General features: G+C 44.2%; 1 protein-coding gene across 1 annotated transcript in view; it reads left to right on the plus strand.

Moving 5' to 3' along the window:
- The first annotated feature begins 3,882 nt into the window (after positions 1-3,882).
- Positions 3,883-12,852, plus strand: part of LOC142301674 (long-chain fatty acid transport protein 2-like) — a 91,230-nt gene continuing 82,260 nt past the window's right edge. The window contains exon 1 of the mRNA XM_075342690.1: positions 3,883-4,436. Coding sequence (XP_075198805.1) covers positions 3,923-4,436 — 514 coding nt within the window. The 5' untranslated portion in view covers positions 3,883-3,922. The remainder of the gene's footprint in view (positions 4,437-12,852) is intronic.

A 12,852-nucleotide genomic window follows, 5' to 3' on the forward strand; every position in this document is an offset into this window, starting at 1 on the left:
ACTATAGAGACAAAATGGCTGAATAAACAAAATGGTATCTTCTTTAACAGGCCTTAATGGTTGATACCTTTTAATGGCTAAGGCCGGTGTCACACTTGCGAGTGCCTTGCGTGTATCTCGCATGAGTCTCACGGTGCATCACCCGCTATGGACTCACACTCTCCTCACAGGAGTGTCTCAGTTGCATAGAGATGCATGCAACCGACTCGCTCCTGTAAGGAGAGTGTGAGTCCGTGCCGGGTGATGCACCGCGAGACTCGAGCGAGATACATGCGAGGCACTCGCAAGTGTGACACCGGCCTTACTGAAAAGATGGTAATAAATACCAGCTTTCAAGATTACTCAGGTCTCTTTATCAGGCATGGTATAAAACTATTCCACAAGGGCCAGATTTGTTGAGTATACGACTTGTCCTGTGAACAGATTCTCCCACCTGAGCTGGGAATCACTTCAACTCCTCCAGAGGGACCATGGGCCTCTTGGCTGCTTCTCTAGTGTTCTACTTGCTTGGGATGTCAGTTTACGTGGCCGGCCATGTCTTTGTAGGTTTGTAGTTGTGCCATTCTCCTTCCATTTTTGAATGATGTATTGAACAAAGCTCCCTGAGATGTTCAGAGCTTGGGCTATTTTTTTTTATAACTTAACGCTGACTTAGGGCTCATGTGCACGTTGCGTACTCACATACATTTATGCTGCGTATTGCACTGCAGCGTAAATGCATGCGTCCTGTGTCCCCTGCACAATCTATGTAGATTGTGCATGAGACATGTGCACGATGCTTTTATGAACGCAGTGATTTGGATGCTAAAATTTTGACCCAAATCTGTGCGTTCATAAAAGCAGCATGTCAATTTTTTCTGCGTTTTGGATGCAGCTTCCGCTCTGTCTATGGTGGGGGCAGCAGCCATAGCGCATGAAATCTGCTTTTATTAACAAAAAAACTGCATTCATTATGCAGTCTTTTTGCAGCGATTTGACGCTCACATGTGCTGTCAAATCTCTGCAGAATATTCTGCAGTTACGTGCGCATGAGCCCTTACACTCAACTTTATCCCTGACCTGGTGTATTCCTTGGTTTTCATGATGCTGTTCGATCCCTAATGTTCTCAAACAAACCTGTGAAGCCTTCACAGAACAGTTATAAATATATGGAAAATAAATTGCACACAGCTGGAATCCATTTACTAAGAGTCAGCACACATTAATACGGAGCAAGTGGAATGCGATAAAAAATCGCATTCCACTCTGACCAATATTACTCTATGGGGCCGCCCCCATGAGCGATTTTTTTTCTCAGCCCTAATTGGACCGAGAAAACAATCGCAGCATGCTGCAGATGGAATGTGATCCTGTTTCACTTGCACCCATTCAAGTCTATGGGGGGAGAGAAACATCGCACTGCACTCGCATTACACCGGTGTAACGTGACTGCAGTGCGATTTTCGCATCAGCCGGCAACAGAGGAGATAGATAGATAAATCCTTCCCTCCCCTCCACAGCAGTGGTCTGATCACACGACACTCGGCTCCCGCTGTGCTGTGACCGTGAGCCGAGTGTCATGCGAGGATGTGCACAAATCCCTGTGTGGCCTCAGCCTAAATCGGGCTTTACACACTGCGATATCGGTCCCGATATCGCTAGTGTGGGTACCCGCCCCCATCTGTTGCGCGACACGGGCAAATCGCTGCCCGTGCCGCACAACATCGCCCAGACCCGTCACACATACTTACCTGCCCGGCGACGTCGCTGTGACCGGCGAACCGCCTCCTTTCTAATGGGGCGGTCCGTGCGGGGTCACAGCGACGTCACTGAGCGGCCGCCCAATAGCAGCGGAGGGGCGGAGCTGAGCGGGACGTAACATCCCACCCACCTCCTTCCTTCCGCGTAGCGGCCGGGAGGAAGGTAAGGAGAGCTTCCTCGTTCCTGCGGTGTCACACGGAGCGATGTGTGCTGCCGCAGGAACGAGGAACAACCTCGTTACTGCTGCAGTAACGATTTTTGAGAATGGACCCCCATGTCACCGATGAGCGATTTTGCACGTTTTTGCAACGATGCAAAATCGCTCATCGGTGTCACATGCAACGGCATCGCTAATGCGGCCGGATGTGCGTCACCAAATCCGTGACCCCAACGAGTTCGCATTAGCGATGTTGTAGCGTGTAAAGCCCCCTTAACTGTGTGACTTTTGGAGGCAGGATTTTATTTAGAGTTATTAGACTAGGGGGCTGAATACAAATGCACATCAATATTTTCAGATTTATATTTTTAAAATATTTAGTAAACCATCTATCTTTTTTTTTTACTTCACAAATACTTGCACCTTTGTGTTAATGTAGTGTGAAGAAATGGGAAAAAGTTCACTGGTATGAACACTTTTTCAAGGCACTGTATATATATATATATATATATATATATATATATACAGTGGGTGAAATAAGTATTGAACACATCACCAATTTTTTAAGTAAATCTATTTCTAAAGGTGCCTCTCTTCATGTGTTCAATGCTTTTTCAACGTGTCATTTCTCATTTATTACATATAATTTATGTACATCTATAGTTTGATTTCTTTGCCTGTGTGGATTGTTACCGACATCTGGTGACAGTCGTGTCAATAACATCTTTAGAAATGTGTGATCATCTGCACTCAGCTCATCGTATGGACCTGCACATTGCTATACATTTTGAACACTGGATGGCACCATACTGTGTAAGTAGATGTTATAATATTTTTTCTGTCTTTAACAGCATGATATTTTATGTAAGCTATATATTGAATGTGATATATAATGGTAAGTCAATCCTTTTAACTATCTTTCATTCAAATACCTCTCTTAAAGGGGTTGTAAGTTTGTAACAAGTTTAGAAGTTATCCACAATTAATTTTATAGGGGATTGCTTTTCGATCGCTGAGGGGCCAACTGCTGGGTCCCCTACCAATCTTGAACAAATCTATTAGTTATCTCCTTTGGTCCCATTAAGATAAATAGAGCTGAGGTGCACATTATCCACCACCACTTCATTCAGAGGCCCAATTCTCAGGATCGGTGGGGGTCTCAGTAGTTGGACTTACAACAATTGGGAAGTTATGCCTGGTTCTCCATCCATGGTACAACCCCTCTAAGGCCATGTGCCCACGGGATTCGTACCTGCGGACGTTTCTGCAGGTATTTCTGCAGGTTGTCGCAGCAACTTCCCGGAATCCGCAGTTATCCATTGCTGCGGTATATCTGCGGAGTTGTTGTGCTAAACCTGCGGAAACAGTGCGGATTTTGCGCGGAATTCCTGCGGAATTCCCGCCCTGTATCTCCATAGTGGAGGGGTGGGAATTCCGCAGATAATTCCGCATGAATAATTAATATGCAGTTACGTGCCGCTGTGGGAAATCCGCAGCATTTTCCGCAGCCACAAATACCGCAGCATTGATACATCACTCCCCAAATCACATAGGATAACATGGACTGTCTGTACTTGCGTATCTGGAAAATCTAGAAAATCCGCGGGTTTTCCGCAGCAAAATCCGCAGTTACTTTCTCCCATGGGCAGATAGCCTAAGATTATATCTAAAACAGAGGTAATCATTGCAACTGAACCACCCATATGATTCATGGCCAAACAATCAAAGGGTCGTCAGTTTTCTTTCCTGTTAGTGGTGGCAGAGTGGAGGGGACATTGAGGTCTGGGTTGTCCTATGCTGGAGGGTGGGTTATAATGGAACGGGTATTCAGGATTTAGTTATATTTCATACAAAATAATACACCTATTATTTCTGGGTACGGAATGTATGCGGATGAGTTACAAAGGTAGTTAACAGGTTAAAGGTATGAAATGTGATCTTTTCAGAGTTCATAGTACATGTTAGTAGTCTTTGCACTGCTATTGTAAAGCACACACGTTCCCAGCTTCATTGTGTGCTACTAGGATGACAAACAATAAGGCTTACATTTCCCTGCTCTGCAGGATGACTGTTGTGCAGAAAGCATTAATCGGAATTCCACTACTATGGATGCTGAAACGTATATTTTTCCCCTACCTGTGGAAGGACTTAAGGTTTTTTTTAAGAGCAGCCGGCTATGCACGGAGGATAGAGCAAGCAGTTAAGCGCAACAACTGTTTTTCTATGTTGGATATGTTTCTGAAACAGGTGTCCACAAGACCAAACCATACATTTATTCTATATCAAGACCAGTCGTACACATACAAGGAGATAGATCTGAAAAGCAACCAAGCAGCATGGGCTTTAAGACACTATGCAAAACTGAAAACAGGTGATGGTGTTGCAATTTTTCTTGGCAATGAGCCTGCATATATCTGGCTTTGGCTGGGACTAGCCAAATTGGGATGCCCTATGGCTTGTATGAATTATAATATACGCTCTAAATCCTTTCTTCATTGCTTCAAGTGCTGCAAGGCTAAAGTGCTAATTGCCGCTCCAGGTAAGAAGAATGTAGTATAACCATAATATGTTATAATGTGTTGGTAGTAAATACATACAAGAGCTCAACAGGCAGAACCAAATGCATCTGGCGTCTACATCTTATTTAGTTGAGTATTTAAGTATATGTAGATGCATTTTTATTTGAATTATTCTAAAGAACTGCATATGAGATCTTTAAGATTAAGGGGTTAACTGGATGGAAACAAGCATTATAACCCTCCTACTTTTTCCACTGACCCAGTCACTTAAGTAAGCCAAATCATGTAATTGCATAACATCTTTTTTTATGTTGCCTTCTCCTAGAATACAATAGATTTGTAATTAGATGCGTTAGGAGTGTCATCGAAAGCTCACCCAACATATATCATTATGGATTTTTCAGATTTTGTCAATGTCATCAGAATAACACATCTATTATGAAAAGGAAACTGTATTGTATTTATTCACTAGAGAATTTTCCAAACTGCATAATGGAATCTGTGTTCACATTGAGCTGGCTAGACTATTTCCCAATAAATTTAGACAGTTTCTACGTAAAGGCTTGAGGTGAACACATGGGATCTCCAGCCCTATAGAGGCAAATGTTGCGGGCAGGGGGACAGACCGTGGCAGGGGGCTGCTCGAGACGCTCGGATCCGAGGTTGTTGCGGTGGCTCGAGGGGAAGCCGGACCCGGGCCTGAGCACCCGTCTGTCGCCCGCAAGTGAAAAAGGGGAGGTTTGTCAGTGACGCCACCCGTGGTGTGCAGTGATTTTTAGTGGCACCGCTGCTGCTGCTGGAGGTGGTGCCCGAGGTTGATGGAGTGGGGCAGCTGGATGTTATCCCCTCCACAGGTAGGGGAGGTGTTGTCCCGGGATCCCGGTACAGGCGGGAAGGTGTAACGGAGTGCAGTCTGCAGGGTTGGACCGGATGGTGCTGGTGTACTCACAGTTCTGAAATAACTTAACACAGAGTCCAGATGATAAACCAAATGACCAGTAGCCAGCAGCCTCCTGAGGGTGTGTTCGGATCCCGCACCCCGATACGGTAGAACAGGGGCCCTTCCACCTGCACGTTATGTTTAAGTCCTTGGTATAAACTACTCCGCATGAAATGGGGACGTCCGCTCCCAGTGTTACTATCCTTTGGGAACTGTGGCCCGCGAGAACTGACCCGTGGGATCTTAGCAGGCAATTGTGGAGCCCTATTTCCCTCGTTGGCCTTCCATCTCGCTCTATCCGGGCCTCCTGTGGGACGAGACCTAAAATCCTGTCCCCGGATGGTTAATTGAAAAGGGGCTTAAAGCTGCTCCTCGCCCTAGGGTCCAGGTACCCTGTCTGTGCACGGCTCCGAACCGGATTCCCACTGTCGGTACCGACGGGCTACTCACCCTGCCCCGGTCCACTTAAGGTTTCCCGCGACCGGATCTCCATCGCCTGTGGCCCTGTCTACTGACTGCCACCTAGTCACTTGTCCAGTCCTCTGGTAGACCAGGAGCTCCAACTCCTGGCTACCCTGTTCGCCGTCTCCTCAACTCCAACTCTCTGACTGAAACTGGCCCCTCCCATTACACCTCAGAACCCCTAGGTGGGCGTCACCATCCACTTGGTCCCACCCACTGGTGTGTCCCCATTGTCATGGTGGGGTGATTAGGGTTTTTATGGCTGCTGTTGTGTACCAGTATGGGGATTGTGATGGAGGACCAAAGAGGAGAGAATCCTGCACCTAGAAGGGGGGGTACAGTCTTCTGTGACACCCTGATTTTGTCAGGGCGTCACACAAACATGGCCACCTTCTACATACAGATGTACTGGGAAGCTTCTAAGTATAGGCTTCAGATAATCACATGGGATCTCTAGACTCATAGAAGCTTACATGGCCATCTTGTACATACAGATATACTGGGAGGCTTCTAAATATAGGCTTCAGGTTACCACATGGGATTCCTAGTCTCATAGAAGTAATAAGGCCACCTTCGACATACAGATGTACTGGGAAGCTAAGTATAGGCTTGAGGTGACCACATGGGATCTCTAGCCTTATAGGGGTTAACATGGCCATCTTCTACATACAGATGTACTGGGAGGCTTCTAAGTATAGGCTTGATGTGACCACGTGGGATCTCTAGCCTTATAGAGGCTAACATGGCCACCTTTTTCCATACAGTTGTACTGGGAGCACATCTAAACCAGCCATCGGCACTTTCTCCTCTGCATTTTGTCCAGATTATATTGACTTCACAATGATGCACAACTCATGTTCCTATTCTCTGTCAACAAATCGGTGATGTGTAAAGTGGTGAATTCAAACAAAAACTATATATAAAAAATTGCTACTCATTATACAATGAGCTAGTTGTGTGTATAACAAATGCCGCTTCCCTGAAGAGTCATACCAGCAGTGATACATTTTTGGAGCCAAAGGCAGTAATGGATATGAAAGGAATAAAGTCAATACGTTTTATCTCATTTGTATTAATTCTTCCTTTTTCTTAAAATAACTGCAATAAAACGCCACAAAAATAGCATCCAAATAAAATATGTAAAGATGGGATAGAGTATTGTTTGTCCATTTCCCGTGCTGTCAGCATTTTCTGTAGCTGGCAGTCCTGATGCTGATGCCAACTGTATGCACCTAGGGCCCTGTAGTATCCCAGCAACTGTTGCCCTGATTGAGCGTGGTGGTGCACCAGGGAGATTTCAAAGGAAACAAAGGAATGAGGTCATTTACAAAAAAAGAAGTCCCTGGTAATAAATCTAAAAACTAACTTGTAGATTTCTATACAGGATTCATTCACATGGAACCTGAAAGGTCACGGTATTAAGCAGTTGCATAGTTGACTAGTTTCTAGATTTCTTTCCAAGGATAATAAGACTGAATTCACACATCTAATTTTCTAATATGTAAAAACAAACTGATTTTCATCAGTGTGTTAGATTAGATTTTTTTCCTCTCTTTATAAGAGCGTCACATTAGTCTGTAGTCATTCTATGTGTCTGCAGACTTATGAATCCTCCCAGCGCACACACAATGAGGATCCACTGATGGCAGAGTCAGGAACTGTAGTCACAAGGCTGTGAGAAGAGGCTTATGGTTATTGGGTCCTCCCCAGCCTAAATTTAGCAAATTGCAGCCACCCCAGAATTGGCACATTACCCGTTCATCCTGACATCAGGCACAAGACATCAGGAAGGACACCGGACATCAGCCACATGTCATTAGGCACAGTATATCAGGAAGGACACTGGTCATCGGATTAAAAGTTTGGAACTTTGTAATTCTTTAGTCCTAAAAATGACCACTAGTACTTATTAATGTAGTCTAATAAAGTCAAATAGACAAGATTTATGCAAAAGCAGTATAAATTTATTATTCATAAATAATTAGAAGGCACATAGTGCATGAAGTGAATTTTAAAACCATGCATACATATGACAGGACAGTGCGTTAGATCTATTTGCGTAATGGCGCTGGGAACAAAAAATAATAGAGGCTAGTAATATATGTTAGTAGATCAAATATGCAGTCAATATAAATGGTTGTTAATGCAGGACCAATACATCAGTATTAGACAGTTAATCGCCCGGGAGTGTATCCCAATTAATCACAGTATATAATACTGGCGTATAATAAGAAAAAAACCTCCTACACTGCACAATACACAGATCTTCAGATATATTTAGATCACTAAACATAAGGTGAGTATTCCTAACACATAAGTAATATGCACATATGAGTCATTTAGTCAAAAAGATTACATCACAAAAAACCATCATTTATAAACTCATGGCATAAAAGACAATAATCTGACCCTTTAGATAACGCATAAATCATCCACTTGGTAAAGTTTATACTTATATTACCCAAAATCAGGGATAGTATGGTTGTCATCTGGGGGTATACATCCCAGAATCCAAGATACCCGCTAAAAAATGCTATATATGGTGCAGAATTATTCATCAGTTAATATTCAGTCATAAAGTCTTTCCTCCACCATAATGTGGTATATGCATACAGGTCATAGCTCATTAAGCTACCACACAAAGGAGTGTCATATATCACAATGTGAACATCAATCATGCTCCAAACATCCTAGTGGTTAGCAATATTATGAATAACCAATAAGCATTATATGAAAGCCTCATCGCATAACATACCAGCTGTAGCCATTAGATACTAAACACACTGCCCCGCACCTGACGCGTTTCGCAAGAGCTTCGTCTCAAGACGAAGACGAAGCTCTGGCGAAACGCGTCAGGTGCGGGGCAGTGTGTTTAGTATCTAATGGCTACAGCTGGTATGTTATGCGATGAGGCTTTCATATAATGCTTATTGGTTATTCCTAATATTGCTAACCACTAGGATGTTTGGAGCATGATTGATGTTCACATTGTGATAAATGACACTCCTTTGTGTGGTAGCTTAATGAGCTATGACCTGTATGCATATACCACATTATGGTGGAGGAAAGACTTTATGACTGAATATTAACTGATGAATAATTCTGCACCATATATAGCATTTTTTAGCGGGTATCTTGGATTCTGGGATGTATACCCCCAGATGACAACCATACTATCCCTGATTTTGGGTAATATAAGTATAAACTTTACCAAGTGGATGATTTATGCGTTATCTAAAGGGTCAGATTATTGTCTTTTATGCCATGAGTTTATAAATGATGGTTTTTTGTGATGTAATCTTTTTGACTAAATGACTCATATGTGCATATTACTTATGTGTTAGGAATACTCACCTTATGTTTAGTGATCTAAATATATCTGAAGATCTGTGTATTGTGCAGTGTAGGAGGTTTTTTTCTTATTATACGCCAGTATTATATACTGTGATTAATTGGGATACACTCCCGGGCGATTAACTGTCTAATACTGATGTATTGGTCCTGCATTAACAACCATTTATATTGACTGCATATTTGATCTACTAACATATATTACTAGCCTCTATTATTTTTTGTTCCCAGCGCCATTACGCAAATAGATCTAACGCACTGTCCTGTCATATGTATGCATGGTTTTAAAATTCACTTCATGCACTGTGTGCCTTCTAATTATTTATGAATAATAAATTTATACTGCTTTTGCATAAATCTTGTCTATTTGACTTTATTAGACTACATTAATAAGTACTAGTGGTCATTTTTAGGACTATATTATATTTGTGGGACCCTGGTTAATATGTATTAACATACATGATGGATCTGATGATTCATGGTTTGTTTACTTTGTAATTCTTGTTCAGGACATCAGGAGACTCGACATCGTACACAGGTCATCAGGCACAGATCACCAGGCAGAGGACATACAGGTCCAGGACATCAAGTTAAGAACATCAGGGACAGGTGCAGGATTCAGGCTGCTACCAGGACACACAGACACAGACAGGATGGGTTCAGAAACAGACAGCACTACAACAGACACAGTGATGATTACCAGCAGAACTGGAGCTGGACACAGGCAGACCAGAGCAATCGGCTGGACCAAAAAATTGGAACAAGGTCAGCAACCTAGTGAGTTGCTTGGGGCCCTCCCATCAGGGAAGGGAGCCTTAAACACCTGGTGCCTCCCAGCGATAAGTTTGTCCAAAAAAAGAATTGCGCTTTTGTCGCCATTTTCTGAGACCCATTGCATTCTCATTTTTTGGGATTTGGTGGCTCAGTGACAGCCAACTTTTTGCATCTTGAGCTAGTGTTTTTAATTATACCATTTTTCTACAGGTGCTACATTTTGATTGCCTGTTATTGCAATGTTAAAAAACAAAATTGTGCAACCAAAAAAGTTAATTTTAGCATTTGGAATTTGTTTGCCACGTCGTGTACCAAATAGGAGTATATTTTTAATTATTTTAACTGTTTCATTGTCAATGGGGAAAAAGGGGAGTGATTTAAACTTTTAGATTTTCATATTTTTTTAATTTTTTTTTAATATTTTTTATTTACCGTATTTTACCAGCCCCCCCCCGTCCAGGAGACTTTATGAATGCACAATCTGATCGCCTGAGCATTTCTCCTGATCACAGCAGCATTGCTCCGATTAGGAAAAATGCTGCTGTCCTGCGCTACCATAGCAACACCAAGTCACCTCCTGATCGCGTCACGGGGCCGCCGATGGCAGCGGGGAGCGGTGTGATCCCCATCGCAGCCATTTGAATTGTGCTGTCAGTATTTGACAGCGTGATCTAAGGAGTTAACAGGCACGGGTGGATCTCCGATCCACCTACGCCTGCTAGCCACACATATCTGCTGATCAGTTCAGCAGAGATGTGCAGGGATTACTGCAGGCTCACTGCCAGAGCCCGCAGTAACCACAGGGAGGCAACCAAGGACATACAGTTACGTCTTTGGTTGTAAAGGGGTTAAAATTGTCCCAAAAGTAGCCTGAGGCCCTCCTCTGCATCTCTTTCTGCATGTTTTCAATCCCTTCTTGGAATTTTTACTAGGCTTTAAAAAAGATTGCATAGGCTGTACCAGGGAAAGAGTCTGACTCTTTTTTTAAATTTTTTTTAAAATTCTCCCAAAATGTAGCCCGAGGCCTTCCTTTAAGTCTCTTGCTGCATGTATTACAATCCGTCCTTGGAATTCATGCTAGGCCTTCCACTGAGTGCATACATAGGCTGTACCAGTGTTACGGGGGGCTGTCTGATAATAACCTAAAGGAGTATCAGACAGTCAGGGTCCACCGTGCAAAGACTTTGCTGCAGACTATGGCAGAGTGCAATACCTCTGCTAACTCACAGAAGGATATAATAAGTAAGTAAAGCAATTCCTCCCTTACTTGGAGGGTGTGTGGAATGATCTCTGTTAATAATCACAGAGACAAAGGCAATGTGTGCGAAATGGCACCTACCTAGGTCCGCTCTTCTAGTGGTGCAAAAGAGACGAACAGCAGCGTAAGCTGCACAAAGCTCCTACCTGCGTTCGCTCCACTAGTGTGCGAGGACACGAACCACTGCCAGACGCAGTATAAGGAACGTTACCCTAGCGGCAACGTCCACCTACGAGTCGAATCACAAGGCCCAGCCAGACCATGTGCCTCAGGCACCTGCCTATGTCCGCTCCCCTAAGAGGTAAGGATACGGACAGCAGCCGAAGCTGTAAGGTATAAGAACGCTACCCTGCCGGTAGCGCTCACCTAGCATAGACAGAGGAATGCCTAGAGGAACGCGCACAGAGCGTCTACTCTTATGCATGAACCAAGAGGACTGAGCGCCATGCGGCGTGTGTCAGGGTCTTATATAGACTCTGTGCCTCATCCAAGATGGAGGACACCAGAGCCAATCCGCTGCCAGAACGACAGGAGTGACGTCATGCTGGCCTATCACCGAGCAAGGCGTCACAAGCACATGACCAGCGACCAATCGGCATAGAAGGTGTCAGAGACATGTGACCTCGTGTTAGCGATGATGTCACCCGCACATGTGCAATGGCTCCAAGATAGGACTTAGTCTCCAGCGCTCGCACATGTGCAGTAGCAAGAAATCTGGACTTAGTCTCCAGCGCTCGCACATGTGCAGTAGCAAGAAATCTGGACATAGTCTCCAGTGCTCGCAGCAACCGTAACAACCAGGGTGTTATTAAAATTATCTCAAAATGTAGTCAATGGCCCTCCTCTACAAGTCTTCCAGGTGGTGTATTAGTCCTTCCTTCTAATTTTTGTCAGCCTTTGCATTTAGTGCATAGGCTTTATAAGCGTAGGATTTCCACTACCTATCAATTTTAAGAAAATGTGTATGAGGACCTCCTCAATGTCTTATACAGGGTGTATTGGAGTCCCTCTTTCTTTTAGGCCCCTTTCACACGTCAGTGATTCTGGTACGTTTGTGCTTTTTTTTAAACGTACCAGAATCACTGACATACGCAGACCCATTATAATGAATGGGTCTGCTCACACGTCAGTGATTTTTCACTGCACGTGTCTCCGTGCAGCGTACCCGCGTGTGCGTGTTTGCCGCACGGAGACATGTCCATTTTTTTTCTAGCATCACTGATGTTCCATGGACCACGCAGTGGTGTGGTCCGTTAAACACGTGCCAGAAAAAAACGTGCTTTTAAAATAAAAAGCATTTTTACTCACCCCGCTCCAGCGACGCTCTCTGCAGCCTGTTCTGCCGGCTGCTTCTAAGCCGGCTCATTACTGTCGCGCATATTCATTATGCACGACAGAGCCGACCCGGAAGCAGCTGCAGCGGGGGTCAGCGCCGGCCGGATGCTGTACCGCGGGAGCGATCAGCACCATGGAGAGCAGGAGCGCGCACAGGTGAGTTAATCTCTAAGTGCAATCACGGGCCACGGAGAACGGAGCCCGGATTGCACTTAGACAACCCACGTGTGCCGTGATTCACGGCACACGCAGGGACATGTGCGTGTTTTACACGCCAGTGAAAAACGTCTGTGTTTTTCACTGACGTGTGAAACGG

The sequence above is a fragment of the Anomaloglossus baeobatrachus genome, chromosome 4 (genome assembly GCF_048569485.1).
Source record: "Anomaloglossus baeobatrachus isolate aAnoBae1 chromosome 4, aAnoBae1.hap1, whole genome shotgun sequence".
Lineage (NCBI taxonomy): Eukaryota > Metazoa > Chordata > Amphibia > Anura > Aromobatidae > Anomaloglossus > Anomaloglossus baeobatrachus.